The sequence below is a fragment of the Malaya genurostris genome, chromosome 2, assembly GCF_030247185.1.
Source record: "Malaya genurostris strain Urasoe2022 chromosome 2, Malgen_1.1, whole genome shotgun sequence".
Classification (NCBI taxonomy): Eukaryota; Metazoa; Arthropoda; class Insecta; order Diptera; family Culicidae; genus Malaya; species Malaya genurostris.
In genome coordinates, this window is record NC_080571.1 from 221812282 (window position 1) to 221829447 (window position 17166).

The 17166-nt window shown below is 40.9% G+C and overlaps 1 protein-coding gene across 1 annotated transcript; it reads right to left on the bottom strand.

The window, feature by feature from the left end:
* Positions 1-277: 277 nt before the first annotated feature.
* On the bottom strand, positions 278-16942 carry LOC131427696 (collagen alpha-1(XI) chain-like). Its single transcript, XM_058591130.1, has 16 exons — positions 16887-16942; positions 16066-16325; positions 6301-6851; positions 5655-6245; positions 5235-5597; positions 4797-5040; positions 4388-4719; positions 3980-4330; positions 3669-3920; positions 3363-3614; positions 2986-3309; positions 2616-2931; positions 2067-2560; positions 1316-2012; positions 1070-1254; positions 278-1015 (listed from the first exon to the last, which is right to left on the bottom strand). The coding sequence occupies exons 2-16, from the start codon at positions 16229-16231 to the stop codon at positions 650-652; spliced, it is 5484 nt and encodes a 1827-aa protein (XP_058447113.1). The 5' UTR covers positions 16232-16325; positions 16887-16942; the 3' UTR covers positions 278-649.
* Between the last annotated feature and the right edge of the window lie 224 nt (positions 16943-17166).

Consider the following 17166-nt stretch of genomic DNA (forward strand, 5'->3'; position numbering starts at 1 on the left):
TGTTATCAGATCGGGTCGGTTTTATGAGCATTGAGGTTTAATGAGCATCAGTGGGACGATTGCGTTGTCACCCCCTAACACGTTTCGTCCGGGGCGACTGGCCCCTTCGAAGATCAACCCCAATCCTTCTCCCCCCTAGATACGCCACTGCTCTTCGAAAAATGTTGCATTCACCCGTCGTTTCCTATATGTTGGACGCTGATAAAACCAGAGGAATGTATCGTTATTCTTTCACAAAATTAGTTTGACACAGGACGATTGTTTTCGATTGCATTTTATTCAAATTTCAACAGCTTTAAAATCAGGTATTTGGCAGTGATTATACATGTTCACAGGTTTGCACAAATGTTACAACTAAGATGTTTTTTATGGTAGATTCCCCTCCTGACTTATGATGTTATCAGTCCATTGTAGTTTTGTTTTAAACATTAAATTAGGATAGTTCCCCTGATTAATTCTACGTAAGCACTATGTGTGTGAGTGTTTTCATGCTTATAGTTCTTAAAAATAATTAAATTACGACTTAAAAGTATATCATTCAACCTATACTAGGACTCAATAATAAAATTTCTTAGGAGTGTCACGTTTCATAAACCATTTCATCGTGTTCCGTATACGTAAAGCGTAGGTCAAAATCAATTTCATTCAATTACTTAAAACACACTGGGCCCACCTGAAAACCGAAAGCTTGCTGCGGTTGGCCGTAATCCACAGGATAAAAGTCAATAATTGGTAAATACTGAAGTTTGTTGGTGCGAATCTCGAAAATTGTCTCACTCTTACTTTTACCAGTTTTGCAACCATCAACCAGCACATTTGGTCGTAGTTTAGAGTTTTCGTAGCCAATATCGATTTCATTATCTCCAAGGAAGCGAATAGCATTGTCGTGATTTTCTTCTACGGTGCTATACCAAGCGACGCTGTTCATGCAGGTGTAAGTAAAGTTCTGGTACGCAACCTGCGACAATATCCGTAAGAAGGTCATCTGAACAACACCGATAGTTTCATAAGAAATCTGAAATGTAACATGATAAAAATGGATACATTTGTTGTTTTCAAATCTAAATACCCTAAATCCGCCCCTAAGGTTCGAGTACCAATCCGTCTTGTCATTTTCCTTTCGCCACGGAATGTTTGGCATCTGCGAGCTATGCAAATCCGAAAAGACACACGTTTCGCCTTCTGCTGTCATGTTACAGTACACGTATACTGCATCATCTGCCATGCCCAAGTTTGGATCGATCCAATACCAGCCTGTTAGGTAAGTGTATAAGTCAGGAAGAAACGTTTCCGCCTTTCTGATTTATCTACTTACCATCTTTGAACTGAGGATGGCCATAGTGAAGATCACGACAAGTTCTACCCGGATTTTCTCTAGTTCCAACTGGTTTTCTCATTCGATCCAATTCCTGCCTCATTGAATAGATTGAGCTGTACATATCTAAGAACTTTGGTCCCATATCGTCTTTCACTTTCTTCTTCTTTTTCTTTTTCTTCGGTTCAATCTTAAGTATTGATTCGTCAAAATCGTCTTCATCTTCGGGTACATCTTCTGCCTCACGTTTCATTCTGTCTTCTCCTTTCGTAAGCGATAGTTCACCTATTCTGAACAGCAGCTCCGGTGGAATCAGCGGAGCTTCAGCTGGTGGACCTGGAGGTCCCGGTGGTCCTGGTGGACCGGGATCACCTCTCAATCCAGCAACACCTTCAGAACCTTTGGGTCCTAACGGACCTTCTATTCCAGGTGATCCTTGCGGACCTTCGTTCCCTTTCAGTCCGATGGGACCCACAGGACCAAGAGACCCTTTCGAGCCTTCTGGTCCTACATCGCCTTTTATTCCTTTATCTCCTTTCTCGCCCGAGTCACCTTTCATTCCAACCATTCCCAGTTCACCACGATGTCCTTTAGGACCACGTTTGCCTCGATCACCCTTTTGTCCTCTAGCGCCAGTCTCACCGGTTTTCCCTGCGGGACCTGTATCTCCTGGCTTTCCTGCTGGGCCAACTTCCCCCTAAAATTTTATTTTATTTATTCACTCTACCTCCATGAGTGTAGTAAAACATACCGAAGGTCCAGGTGATCCCCTTAAACCTTGTAAACCTTGTGATCCCGGCATGCCTTGCGGTCCGGTTATTCCCATATTTCCGATCGGTCCTGGTAATCCTCGATCACCTTTCTCACCGGGTAATCCTGGTGTTCCTTGCAAACCCGCAGGTCCCTCGGGTCCCATCTTGCCAGAAGGACCTACATCACCTGGTATACCGGGAGGGCCTGGTTCGCCTGTTTGACCAGGTTCACCTTGCTTTCCATCTTCTCCATCCTTACCGGTATCTCCTTTAGGACCAACCACACCTGGCTCTCCCGGATTACCTGGAAAACCAGGGACACCTACCGTACCTTTTGGACCTTCCGGGCCAGTTGGTCCTCTTAGTCCAGGTGGTCCTGGAGCACCACTTTTTCCTTCCTCACCTTTGGGCCCAACTGAACCTTTCTCGCCGTCTTTACCTTCAGGACCTGGAGGTCCTGGTAATCCTTGAGTTCCGGGTTCTCCCGCCAAACCTGAACACGATCAAAGTTTAGAATTGACTATCCATATCGGAAAAATATTTCTAACCTTGTGGTCCCGCTGGACCAGTTGCTCCAGGACCACCTTCTGCTCCACGGGGTCCTCTTCTACCTGGTTCGCCAGGTGGACCAATAGGTCCAGCAGGTCCAATCGGTCCATCGTCTCCACGACCACCTTTGATTCCTGATGGACCAGGCATTCCTTGGGCTCCAGCCGGGCCTGGCGGACCTGGCAAACCCGTGGGTCCGTCTTCACCTTTCGAGCCGGCACGGCCCATTTCTCCCGGTGGCCCTTTTTCTCCCGCCGGGCCAACAGCACCTGGTTCACCTCGCGTTCCTTGAGCACCTTGGGAACCAACCGGACCCTGTGAAATCAAATATTACACATCTATTCCCAAACGAATATTATTTTTGCTTACGGCCTCGCCCTTTCCTCCTTTGAAACCCTTCTCACCCGGAGGTCCAATATCACCCTTGTCTCCATCTTCACCAGGAGGGCCCTGCGGACCAGGGGGACCAGTTAAGCCTCGTTGTCCAGGAAGACCGTCTCGTCCAATTGGTCCAATCAAACCCATTTCACCTCTTTCACCTTTTAATCCGACTGGGCCTGGAGATCCCGTTGGACCACGTCGACCCTCAGGTCCCGGTGGTCCTTCTTTTCCCGGTTCTCCTGGTTGTCCTTTATCTCCAACGGCACCTTGAAGACCAGGTACACCAATTTCACCTTTTAGTCCGGGAAGACCCTAATGGAAACCAAAAATAATCTCTATTTTTAATACAGTATCTCTTAACTTACTGGCATTCCTATCGTTCCACGATCTCCTGGAAAACCTGGAAGCCCTTGACCTCCAGGAGGTCCATTCTTACCAGGCGGCCCAGGAGGTCCTATTTGTCCTTCTTTACCACTATCACCGGGAACTCCAGGCTCACCAGGCATTCCAGGTAACCCGGGAATACCAGGCTCACCAACAGGGCCTGGTTCACCATTAGGCCCTTGAGGACCAATAACACCAGCAGCTCCGGTTGGTCCTTGGTTTCCATTTTCGCCCTTTTGTAAATAAATTATCATCTACTGACCATTTCTTGTATTTGACTTTCTTACCGGAGGACCTCTTTCACCGGGAGTTCCGTGTGGGCCATCCTTTCCATTATTTCCCGGAGGTCCAGGAAGTCCAATGAAACCACGGGGACCTTCAAGTCCTTGAGTGCCCATTTCACCTTGAGCTCCTGGAGCACCTGGCTGACCAGTATCCCCTTTCGGTCCAGGAGTCCCATCAGCTCCTCTACGACCTCGTGGTCCACGGAAACCTCTTGGCCCGACTTCGCCCCGTTCTCCTTGCAAGCCTGTGTTACCCTGATGTAATTAGGTATATTTACATTGAATGTTTATTTACGAATAAAATAATGTATTACCCTTTCGCCCTTATCTCCTGTTAACCCTAGAATCCCAACGGATCCTTTATCACCTTTATCTCCAGATGGCCCTGCGTATCCAGGAAATCCTTGTACGCCTTGTTTACCTTTGTCTCCAGTAAGACCCATCACACCAGGTTCCCCGCGAGGTCCTTCAAAGCCTTTCGGACCTTCTGGTCCTTCAATACCAGTAGCACCCTGTGGCCCAGACGAACCTCTTTCTCCAGGTGCACCCATATCACCCTTTTCACCGTCATGTCCTTGCTCTCCTTTATCTCCCTTATCACCAGGAGAACCTCGATCTCCATCATCACCCTTCGGGCCTCGATTTCCAGGAAAACCAATTGAACCCTTCGTCAACGAAAATATGTGTTAAAGTGTTCACTAATACATATTAAATTTATTTACCTGTACTCCCTGAGGACCAATATCACCCTTTGGACCCCCAATACCCGGATTGCCTTCACGACCAGGGGCTCCATCTGCACCTGGCAGTCCAGGTAAACCTGGTTTCCCATGAGGTCCAGCCATACCAGGAGGACCCATATTCCCTTGTGGTCCGGGTGGTCCCACTGGTCCGGTTGAGCCGGTTTGGCCTGGTGCTCCGGGTTGTCCTTGTGGGCCAGGATTTCCTTTAACTCCTGTTAAACCCTCTGTTCCTGGAAGACCAGGATTTCCTGTGGGGCCAGGAAAGCCTCTAGGTCCAGTGAAACCTCGTGGACCCAATTCTCCAGGTAATCCTAATATAGATTTATATTCATAGATAGATATTCATGGAGAGGTTATTAAACTAACAATTGGCAGCTTTCTAATTTACCAGGTAATCCCGGTGGACCATCTTCGCCTTGCATTCCTTCATGACCTTGGGTTCCTTTATCACCAACATTACCAATCCTGCCACGATCGCCTTTCTCTCCAGGAAATCCTGGTAACCCAACCGAGCCTGGTTCTCCTTTCGAACCAGTAACACCAACCGATCCTCGTTCCCCATCTCTTCCAGCTCGGCCTCGTCTTCCTTCTCGCCCCAGAAGACCGATTTGTCCTCGAAGACCACGAGGACCCTGAAAGTTTTATAAAGTTTGCAACATAATAATTTTTTTTCAGTTTCATATTGATCAATATCGAATTAAAAAAAGGGAACCACTGTCTTAGAAACAAATGATAATGCTTAGTACTATTTCTTCAACATAATTGAGTGCTTTATGCAAAGCTTAACTTCAATTACTGAAGAATTGGAACTACGGGTAAAACTCACTGGTTCTCCTATTTCGCCCGGTTCTCCTTTAGCACCTTCTGGACCACTCGGCCCGACTGCTCCAGGAACACCAGTCAAACCCATGGGACCATCAGCTCCTCGCATGGCCATCATGTGCTGGGAGAGCATTTGCCGAAATGCTTCTGCTTGAGTGTCAGGACCTTTCTCGTTTGTTGATTGGCTCAATGGAACCATGAACACATGCCCTGGTGGACCCGGTGGACCATTTTGTCCTGGCAACCCATCTCGTCCCGGTTCTCCTCTCGGACCAGGTTCACCCGGTGGGCCTCTCGGGCCAATAATTGTACGTATCACTACGGAATTGTTACCTGATTGAAACTTTGGAAAGGAAACGGAAGTGTCCTGGAAATAAAGATTTCTTCTGAAATGTCGTAAAACTGTCATAATAATGACATATACTTCAATTACAGGATCACGGTCGAGTTCAACTTCATCAATTGGCTGTTCTCCTTCAGGTTGAGCATTGTTGCCTGCTGAAATGTCATACTCTGGATCCGGTAGAGGTAGTATAGGTCGCCTTCCTGATCGATCATGAGCGTCGAGAAAGGTTCTATTTCTGTCAAGTAAAATTTGATCCACTGGACTTCTCGCACTATTTGTACTAAAATTTTGGCGCTCTTCTACTTTTGTTCCCTCTTCTAACTCAAGATTATTGTAGTAATCGTCATCTTCTCCAATAATGTCTAGCCCATCAACATCCCCAGTCAGATCTACAAACTCTCTGTGGGCTCCATACTGGTGGCTGACTTCAGGGGAATTGATCGATGATATTACTTGAATTTGTTGTCTCGTGCTGTCATAACTTTGATGGTTTGGAGTTGATGAACTATTCAAACTCGATGAAAACTGGCTAGTTTGGATTTGGCTACTTGGTAATTTGTTGACTACTTCATACCCAGATCCTAAACCAACACAATCGGGAGCATATTGCGTACATAACTTGTATGCTTCATCTGGTGTACTCGATATCATGAACAATTGGATGTCACCCTGCAAAAACACTATTGATTAATCAGAAAATTTGATCAAATGTGTCACGTTTTACAGTAAAGAATCCGTCATCTCCATTCAACTGCACACCGGTCAACAGCAAACCATCATTGGCAATACGTGACTTTTGACCTCGCTTAAGCTGCCGTGTGACTTGGGTATTGCAGTCTACGATTAAAGTTACGGAGTCCCCCTTAATGCTGATGCCTAGTCTATGCCATTGCTGATCGTCTATACTGATTCCGAAACTGATTAAACTCTCTTCCTCCGGCATTCCATCAGTATCCTGATAGTAAAGAGCGACTTCCATACCAACCATCAGCATCAGAACTTCTTCGGACTCGGAAGAATACACCGTGAACAAAGGAGCACGCACTAGATTCGGCGTTGCTTTTAGTACTACTAGCAAAGAAAAGTCAGTAGGAAATGCATCGGGAAAAATTTGCGTTGTTCCGATGCTTAGCACTGTGTTCTCGTTGAGGTGGTATGCTGCCGATGGGTACGTCTGATATTCATTGCGAGACTCATTGCACATACCAGGAACGGGTGTGATTCCGGACGGTAGTTTGGGAATATTGAACTCTTCGATCAAGTCCACCAATCCATCTGAAACAAACAGAAAATAATGAAACGTGAAATTTGTTGCAACATTCCTACAAGAATACGATGGTATTTGAAGCAACTTATTCGATTTTTACACGCCGATGAAGGGTCTCATAGACTCATGAATATGATTTTCGGATCCGGAATTACAGGATGATGAGAGCTTAAAATTTCAACCATCATTTAAGGGGCGGCAAAGACATCATACTAATAAGATATCCAGCTCTCATATTTCCCATATTATATCTTTGGTAACATCCTTTTCTTGCGAGAATGTCGCCCTCATGCGAGTCAGCATCGAATCTCGTACATAGACGTAGAGGAGAGAAATGTCAGATTCGTGCGCGCCAAAATAGCTGGACTGCGCACCCATACAATTGACATGATATGTCGAATGTGATGCCGTGCGATGGCGTTACTGAACTGAAGATTGATTTCACTTGAAAATGCAATCTCTTGAAAAATCGACCAGTAAAGAATGTGTTCTAAGGAGTGTATCGAAAAGTAGTTAGCAACATTGATTATTGAATAAAAAAGCGAAAAAAAAGGCGGGTGGGTAATGTCAGAGACATAACTGGATGTCGTGAATACGAAAACAACTGACATGTTCCTTAACACTTCCGAATATCAATTAGTTGATCAATTGTATGAATTATGCAAGCATTCCCCTTTTCCACATTTTTCGCAAAAACAAAGAAGGCATCACTTGATCTCGATTACTGTGAATTTCACACAGCGAAAACTATTAAAATACATCAATGCTTTTTCTAAACACGCTTAAGTTGAAAACTTTCGATTCTAATGGTAGCTAGATTATATAAATCCTTTCACAGATCACTGAGCTATGAGCTTTAAAAATAAAGGCAAACGCGCCTTATGAATTATCCTCTTTGATACTCGTTTATACCAAACATTTCAGAAAAGTTTAATTTTGAATTATTTGAGATTATGTCACACAACTGAATATTTTATCATAAAATTGTGATCATATTTCCGATGGCATGTAGCCAAAATTATGTTGATTCGTAAGATACAACAAGAGATATTCGCGATAAAAAACTTATCACTCTCTTAGAGGGTAAATTTTGAAAAGGCACCCCATAGTAAAGTAAGTCGTATTCACGACAAAAACATATTTTGACATCAGTTTTCGATATATTGCAGAAAAATTACATTTTTATGCATTTCACTGTTTATATTGAAGAAAATCCTAGTTTCTGTGAAACGCTCGCACTTTGGACTTGACATTCTTCATTAAATTCTGCACAGTTACTGACTTTTCCTGGTGGTAGCTGTCCAATTTTTTTAACTCCTGCATGTTTTGGGACACTGTACCTTCCTTCCGAAAGTGCCGCTTGACAATTGCCCAATACCTTTCAATTTGGCCGAAGATCCGGGCAGTTCGTTGGGTTGATGTCCTTTTCCACGAATTGTACATTATTTTTTGACAACCACTGTAGAAGGGAGTTGGTGTAGTGGGCTGGAGCCAAATTCGGCCAGAAGAGAGGAGGAGCCGTATTCTTTCTGTACAGTGGCAGCATTCTCTTCTTCAAACATCCTTGCTCGTGCACCTTGGCGTTAATTGTGCCCTTTGTGAAGAAAATCGACGACCGCAAACCACAGGTACAAATTGCTTGCCAGACCAATACCTTCTGCCCAAACTTTTCCACCATCACCGTGGTGGCAGCGTCGTCCAGGTCCTGGTACACCGATTTCGCATGATATTGCGGTCCGGGCAGCGCTCGAGAGTCTTCCTTGGCGTAGGTTTCGTCGTCGATCAGGATGCATCCGTCTGTATTCTGTAGAATTCGGTTATACAGTTTTCGCGCTCTTGTTTTGGCCTGAACTTGCTGTACCAGTGACTTTTTCGGCACCTTCTGTTTCTTGTACGTTTTCAGGGAGCTCCGAACTTTGATCCGTATCTGGTGTTGAACTGCTTGGCTAAATCCCGCGTCGACGCCGATGGGTTTTTCCTGATGTTCTCAACCACTTTTAAGTCTCGGCCGAGCTGGCTGGGACCTGTTTTCCTACTGGATCGGGGCAAATCCTTCATGAAAAGGGTCTTACTGAACTTCTCGATAATATTTTTGACACTGGTGTGGTGTACTTTCACCCGTTTTGAAATTTCGTTGTACGTGACACCACTTTCTGAGCACCAAGTGTGCAGAATTTTCTTTCGCGTTTCCGAATCAATTCGATCAATTCATCATTGAAACGATAAACCGTACCGAAACCAATCGATTGCGCAGCTGTTATTGATATGTAAACAAACATGACACCGCAAAACACGCTGCAACAAATTAGGCCATTTCAGAGTAAACACTGTTCGAATGTTGCTAACTACTTATCGATACACTCATTATATCATTCGACATAGTTCGTAAAGCTGGACAATGTCTGTGTGTGTATGTATGCATGTGTGTATGTGTCAAATAATGTCACTAATTTTTCAGAGAGATGGTTTGACCGATTTTCAAAAACTTAGGCTCAAATAAAGAGTCTTACATTTCCATTGGTTGCTATTGAATTTCATCCGGATCCAACTTCTGGATCCGGAGTTATAGGGTAAAGTGTGTTTAAAGTTGCACACCGTCATTTAGAGCGAAGATTCAATTCACGTGCTTTATCCACCTAGCATGTTCGTTTGCTTTATTCACCTATATGTTCGTTTGTCTTTCAGAAATAATGACTAGAAAAATTGATAATCGTTTGTTTTTACAAAATAAATATGACAAAATATTTATTAAAGCAAACAGGGCAATCTCAATAAATACACATATTTTCTTGAATTTATTTGAGTAATATGAATATTTCGTTTTTTCGATGGCTGTAGTTGAAGACAGTTACAATCTATTTAGTTATAAAAAGGTATGGGTTATGACGTCGAATTCGAAGATAATGCAGAATTTACTGCATAAGTTTCAACACGTCACAGTCGAACAATTATGTTGCCAAAAAGGAACCGAGCTAAAAACAAATCAAGTCAAAATACTATACTGAAGAGTACTGTATTCAATCTTTCAAAACGATTGTATTGAAAATTGTGTCTAAGTTTGATTCCAAGCGTCATTTCATCGTGTTTCGTCCAGAAATCCTACTATTGTGATATGGTGGGAAAATCACTACAACCAAAATATCAATATCTCCGTAAATAGTTAACAGATACCCAGGATCTATGGCTTACTTGATTGGTATTGAGATAAGGTATCCAAATTTGAAAACATATTTAGTTTTCAAGTTCAATTGTGATAGATATTGTCAAAAAACTGCATTTAATTCATTTGATTTTACGTTTAGTCTTAGACTCATCAGTGCGTAGCAGTTTATGTTGAACTGCTACCTCCGACCTGAAGGTTTAACATAAACCGCTAGGCAGACGTAAAGTTAATGCTATTTGCAAAAAACTTCTTTGATATAACACCTAAGCAGAGATGCCAGGTAAAAATTTCAAATATCTGCAAACAGGGTCTGTAAATATGAAATAAAATCTGCAGTCAGCAAGTATGTCTAGCTGGCAGCAATTTCTCTATAATGTATGACACGCAAAACTGACTTGGCGAGCAAAAAAAAAAAAGGTCGCGGAAATTTCAAAAGTCTGTAAATATAGTCTGCGAGAATATCAAAAGTCTGCAAAAGTCTGCGAGAATTTCAAAAGTCTGCACAACAAAAAATGTCTGCAGCACTATACCCCAAATCTGCAGATTTACAGACAAATCTGCAGACCTGGCATCTCTGCACCTAAGTGTAATATCAAAACTGACGTCCCGAACGAAACGAGTTTCAGCTTGCTAGCCGTACAGATTGTTGTAAGTTTAAGAGGTAAATGGTTTTTACCCCCTAATTTATGCTAGGAGCACATAACTAATTTCATTTGATTTTACGTTTCGTCTTAGACTCATCAGTGCATAGCAGTTTATGTTGAACTGCTACCAGTTGAACATCGGGACTTATATGTGCCTGACTACCTAAAAATAAGTGCGAAAAAGTTAAAAAACACTGTTGAACAGGGCGAATTTTGAAAAGGCGCCCTATAGTAAAAGCCCTACTGGTGGGATGGCTTTTAGCGAAACGGTGTTTTGCGAATTGACCCGCTCCTAAACGGACCCCAGATAGAAAATATCCGAGCTAGAACAAGATATCCTCAAAATGCTGTATTATGAATAATATAGAAAATAAATACAATTCAACTTCGAGTATAATTTTACATGCAACAATTGGTGCATTAAAAGGCTAATATTCGCGCAAGAATGACAGCTATATAGTTCGAGATGCTGGTAAATGGGACGGAAAATGCCCAAAACAAAGCTCAATGTAGGTCACTTAGTTAATACTGTTTTTTTTTTGGAAACTATAGGAATTCCGGAGACCCGATTCAGATGACACACGGTTCCGGAATTACAGGGTGATATGCACCAAAAAAAAATTTCAATGAAATAATGCATTAAAAATGTGAAAAAAAATGTCACTCACTTTTCTCGGAGACGGCTAAACCGATTTTCAGATTCAAATAAAAGGTCTTATGATTCCATACAAAGTTCCACAATTTCATTTGGATATAACTTCCGGTTCCGGAATCGCAGGGTGATATGCACCAAAAATGTGGAAATTATGAATGAAAAATGTGAAAAAAATAGTCACTCATTTTTCTCGGAGATGGCTGAATCGATTTTCACAAACTTAGATTCAAATAAAAGGTCTTATGATCTCATACAAAGTTCCGGAACTTCGTTTGGATCCAACTTCCGGTTCCGGAATTACAGGGTGTTATGCACCAAAAATGTGAAAATAATGTCACTTACCTTTTTCGGAGATGGCTGAACCGATTTTCACATATTTATATTCAAATGAAGGGCCTTACTTACCCATACAAAGTTACGGACTTTCAATTTAATCCGATTTATGGTTCCAGAATTACAAGGTGATATCAAAGACATTATATTAACAAGATATTCAGCTCTCACATTTCCCGAACAAATCATTGGCAACATCCTTTTTTGCAAGCATGGCGCCCTCAGGCGAGTCCGCATTGAATCTCGTACATAGAAGTAGGGGAAAGAAATGTCAAATTCGTACGCGCCAAAATAGCAGCTCTGCGCACCCATACAATTGACATGATATGTCGAATGTGATGCTGTGCGAGAGCGTTGCTGAACTGAAGATTGATTTCGCTCCAAGCTGACAGGGTCTGGTGATATGCAACAAAAATGTGAAAATAGTGCGACGAAACTGTGAAAATAATTTCACTCATTTTTCTCAGAGAAGGCATTACCGAATTTCACGAATTTACATTTAATTGAAACGTCCAATGGTCCCATACAAAGTTGCTGAATTTCATTTGGATCCGACTTCCGGCTCCGGAATTACAGGGTGATATGCATCAAATATGTGAAAATAATATTTTTGATTTTTGACAAACTTAGATTCAAATGAAAGGTCCTAAGATATTATAAGAATATTTCAATTTCCATTCGGCTTAAACCCCTGCTTGCGGAGGTAGAGTGCTTAGTGTTAAAATGTCAGTTTCAAGAACTTTTTTTTCATAAGCTACTTCTTTATATTTGCTAGGTAATTTTTCTAGTTTGCCGACCATGAGAGTCTGTAACCAATTAAACCAACCATTGATAATCCCATAAAAGATCTGCTGAATTTTATTCAAGTCCGGTACATTGATTTTTCAAAACTCAAATATTCATAGAGAATCGTTAATAATTTTGTAGGTCATATTAGTGTATGGTTGAATGAACCGAATGTCACTATGCCATATCCAGCTTTTGGTTGCGGAAGTACCAACAATAGTAATAAAATGCCTATTGCGGATGGGTTTTTCGAAGATATTACAATATTTGATGGATATTTTGACAAAGTGGGCCAAAATAAAATTAATGCTAAAGTGAGCCAAAATGCCACTGTTACCCTAAAATGTAGCTCATTTCACTTTCTCAAATATGATTGAATAGTTTTTCAATAACTTAAATTCAAATGTAGTATATGAATGTAACATAGCTTAAATTGTGGTATTTCCGGGAATTTCTGCTGTAATATACAGGAGAAAATGAAAATGAGAAAGGCATCATTACACCACTAGGTGGATAAAAACAGATTTTTCAAATAAATTTCAATTCACTGACGTTTTACCTTTTTATGTATATACAGCAGGCGCGTACACAGGGGGCCCCCGAAACAAAAAATTATAACCCATGGGAAACATTGTGATATAAATTGTACATGTGTTGATTTATCACCATGTTCTAAACCCCCCCCCCCCCGAAAATTTTCTCTGGCTACGCGCCTGATATACAGGGTCCGACACTCGAAATGTAACCAACTTCAGACCGCTCGCGCAGCTGACGCACGGGCATCAGCTCTCTAGAAATTTGCTAAATGACAGTTCGGAGTTGTACTGTTTACAAGCGCAAGAAAGCATTTTGCCAAAAGTGAACGCGAAAAAAAAATCAGTGATGGATTTAAAACGTAATAGCGTGATTGCTTTATATTTAGATGTAAAATCACAACCAGCGATTGTTCGTGAGCTCCAACACCTTAAAGTGAATAAAGTTTTTGTTTATCGCACCATAACTCGTTACAATAATACTGGTAGCATCGCAAAACGTCATGGAGGTAGTCATCAAAAGACTGCAACGTCACGTGAGATGGTTCTAAAAGTGAAGAAGCGACTTGAACGAAATCCTCAACGAAGTGCCAATCAAATGGCAAAAGAACGGAAAATATCCGACCGTAGCATCCGCCGCATACCGAAAAATGATTTGAAGGTCAAGCCTTACAAGATCCAAAAGGCGCATGATCTCACACCGAAGCAGCAACAAGTTCGGCAACTTGCGATTCGTTTTTTGACCTTCTCAAGGCCATAGTCAAGGCAAAAGGTGGTCATATCGAGCAAAAGTGAATTGATTCTGAATTTTGTATTATTTTTACACATTTTGTACTTTGAATTAAGTAAAAGTAATTTTCCAAACTAAATTTATGGCCTTTTTAATTGGTTACACTTCGAGTGCCGGACCCTGTATAAAAAATATGTATAGAATTCGCTCAAACATTAGAAAAATTTTCCGAGGCCTCGAGGGCCGATTGTTGTATACCAATCGATTCAACCCGACGAACTGAGCAAATGTCCGTGTGTGGGTGTGTGTGTGTGTGTATGTATTGCCAACAAAGAGGTCGAGATCTCAGAGATGACAGAAGCGATTTTGATCAAACTGGTCGCAAAAGAAAGGTCTCTCCGACACCCTGAACGCTATTGAATGGTTTTGAGATCGGATGTTTACTTTTTGTGTTTTACGAAGTTTATGTCAAAATTTTCAGTTTTTTAACAATATCTGTCACAATTGACCTTGAGAACATAATATGTTTCTAGACTCATCTTCCGCACGGTAATAGCTATCTAACAAGCCATAGATTGTCAAAATCCGTCCATTTTTAACGAAGAAATCGATATTATTGTGTAAGCGACTTTTCGTCTTATTCCAGTAGTAAGAGTTTTGAGCGCTGAATGACAAAGTAATATTTTGGAGCAACGTGAAACACGATTTTTTATACTGTTACATACAATTGTTTCTATGTAAGTACCGAAAAGACTGTGTACAGCATATTTTTCATGAAATTTGGCCTTGGACCGATTTTAGCACGGTTCGTTTTTGGCAACATTATCGTTCGAATATGACATATGTAAACCAGATGATGGCATATAAATATAAAAAGTATAGTATACAAATGTCTATTTCACATACATTAATCAGGTTTATCGGGTTTGCAGATTTGGATAGTCTATAACCAAAGAAATTTATTTCAGTTTTAGTGGTATTCAGTTTTCGATTCGGAAGGTACCCGAAAATGTAATTTGCACTACGATTTCTTAAAGATGTTTACACTGATTTTCAGACAGCTACTTAACAAAAATTAAAACAAACTTACAAAATCCCATACAAAATAATGAATGTTGCAATAACTTTGTCATAATAATTTATGGCCATACGAATCGTTTTCGGTTATGCTGGTTCCTGAATACCGGTTCTGGTTGTACCGTAAATAACCGTAAACTCTAAGGTGGAACTTATTTCGACATCTCATGGAATGTTCAATCGATTATTACACGTTTAGGTTGCCGCTTGAAACAACGGTCATTAAAATAATGTCATGAGAACTAAAACACCGAAGAATATTCATGCAAAAAAACACATGCGGATTGATAAAAAAAAAGGTATCATTTCACTGCTAGGTGGATTAACCACGTTTTTTTTATTCTTTCGGTCGCACTTATCATGAAATAGCTAAAATTTTTATCAATCGCAGCACTGTCTTTTTCCAATATCACATGCCAGTAGCAGACATCCGTAACCGTTTCGATTTCTTTATAGCGTGTACGAAATTGAACAACACACGCATCGTTAGTCTTGTGTTTTCTTTTTCTTTCGGTGTTGTACATATTGTCTTTCTATATGGCGATTTGAAAACTTTGACACTCATCGCCCTGTAACTGCGGAACCGTAACCGGAAGTCGGATCTGGATGAAATTTCACAGTAGCTTTAAAGACAACATGAGCTCTAATTTGAATCAAGATTCATGAAAATCGGTTCAAGCATCGTTGAGAAATTGAAGTGAGTTTTATTTTTGGAAATTTTCTTCAGTACTTTCGTGTTTCCGGAACAGGAAAAAGGGGAATCAGTAGTTCCGAATTACGTTTTCATGCCCACAAACTAACAAGTTATGCAAACTAGAAGAGTTTATGAGTAAGTTTTATGGGATTTGAAACCATCGTTCGTAAAAAAAATACTCATGAAATTGGTATTTTTCCACATATCACAATTTAGTTCCGGAACTGGAAGGCGGATCCAGAAAAAATGTTCTAGAAATTATTAGGAAGCTATAAAACCATTCAATTGAATCTAAATTTGTGTATATGACATTCGGCCCTCCGGTACTTCAGTTAAAAATTCGGTTTTCACAGTGTTTGCATAGCCTTTCTATATGAGAAAGGCAAAAAACAATATTCCATTTGTCAAATTGGAATTGGGTCGTAGATTCAAATACTCAATAAAAACTTTTCCTTCGAAATATACAATTTAAACGTTAATATCATTCGCGAAATGGTTCACAGACTGAATAAACAATATCAACAGCCCTAAGAAGGTTTTAGGATAAACCTTTGTCGATAATCACTACTTAACAGTTATTTGAACCATCAGTTTTCACAAAACTCACCTGCACTGGAGACCGCATCGTTTCCGTTCAGTGTACTGAGAGCAAAAATCGCAATTATCACACGGAGACCAAGTTTTTCCACCAGCAAAATTCTACTTCGAGTTAATGTAACTTTTCTTCGCCACCGTTGAATCAACCGTATTCTAAACATATTAACAAACTGCATACTAAATCTGGTTGCTTTTTACGCGCAATGGTAGGATATTTTTCGGTCTTTCTCTCATATCAACCGATTTCTCGTACCGCATCTAATGATATCACTGCAAAAAGTCAGTCGAAACATGAAACAAAAACTTATTAGTGACTGACCTTATCACCACGCGAACAGCTAAAAAACCATGTCACTGGGGCATTTTTGAAATATTTCTTCATACCACAGCGTGACGTCGTTGTTTCGTTTCCACTTGGTCACAAAACATGGTCCTTATCTAGCAATGTTCGGCTCCTAAATTTTAACTGGACCGGCTCTCTAAGCAAGATGCTATCACTCTAGGATGCTACTAACGGGAACAATATGCTTGACTGTGGGCAGAATTTCTTTTGCTGATAACGCTTTTTTCATTTCAAATGAAGTGAATGCTCTCAAAATCAGAGATGATTTAGTCGCTGAGTTATGTTTCAATTAATAGGTAATATTTCAAAATAGCATTCACACGTTATTTAACCATTTATAACATAATACAATTCTCACAATTCTTAGTAGTAATGATAAAAAAACCGCGTTCATACAATGTTGATACTTATTATATAAATCAAGTATCTTTCTTTACTGGTTCGCACAATCACTTTTCACCGGTTCCATATTTTAAAATCACACTTACTTTTCGCGGTTTTCATCCACACATTCGCGCTGTTAGCTCTAGGAAAGCCAATCTCATACTGGCTTACACTAAGCGCGCGTACTCAGTTTTCTAGACTTTTTAAGTGTTCTTCTTCGGGCTGCCGCTAGAATCGAGTAGTTCAGTGTGGGCGCGCAAATGATTATACACACTGCGTTGGTCTGGTATTTATGGTCCAAAATTGCAGTTGTGCTTTTTTCTTTGGCTGGAGTTTTCTGGAACAAGCAAAATTGGTAACAAATGCATTTTTATTTACCTTCTC

Excerpts from the sequence above, each read along its gene's own strand:
- LOC131427696 (XM_058591130.1), bottom strand. The coding sequence starts at position 16,231 with ATGCAGTTTGTTAATATGTTTAGAATACGGTTGATTCAACGGTGGCGA. Across the intron at positions 5,041-5,234 it reads CGGGCGAAATAGGAGAACCA|GGTCCTCGTGGTCTTCGAGG; the intron begins GTGAGTTTTACC and ends TAAAACTTTCAG. Across the intron at positions 3,921-3,979 it reads CAGGAGATAAGGGCGAAAGG|GGTAACACAGGCTTGCAAGG; the intron begins GTAATACATTAT and ends TAATTACATCAG.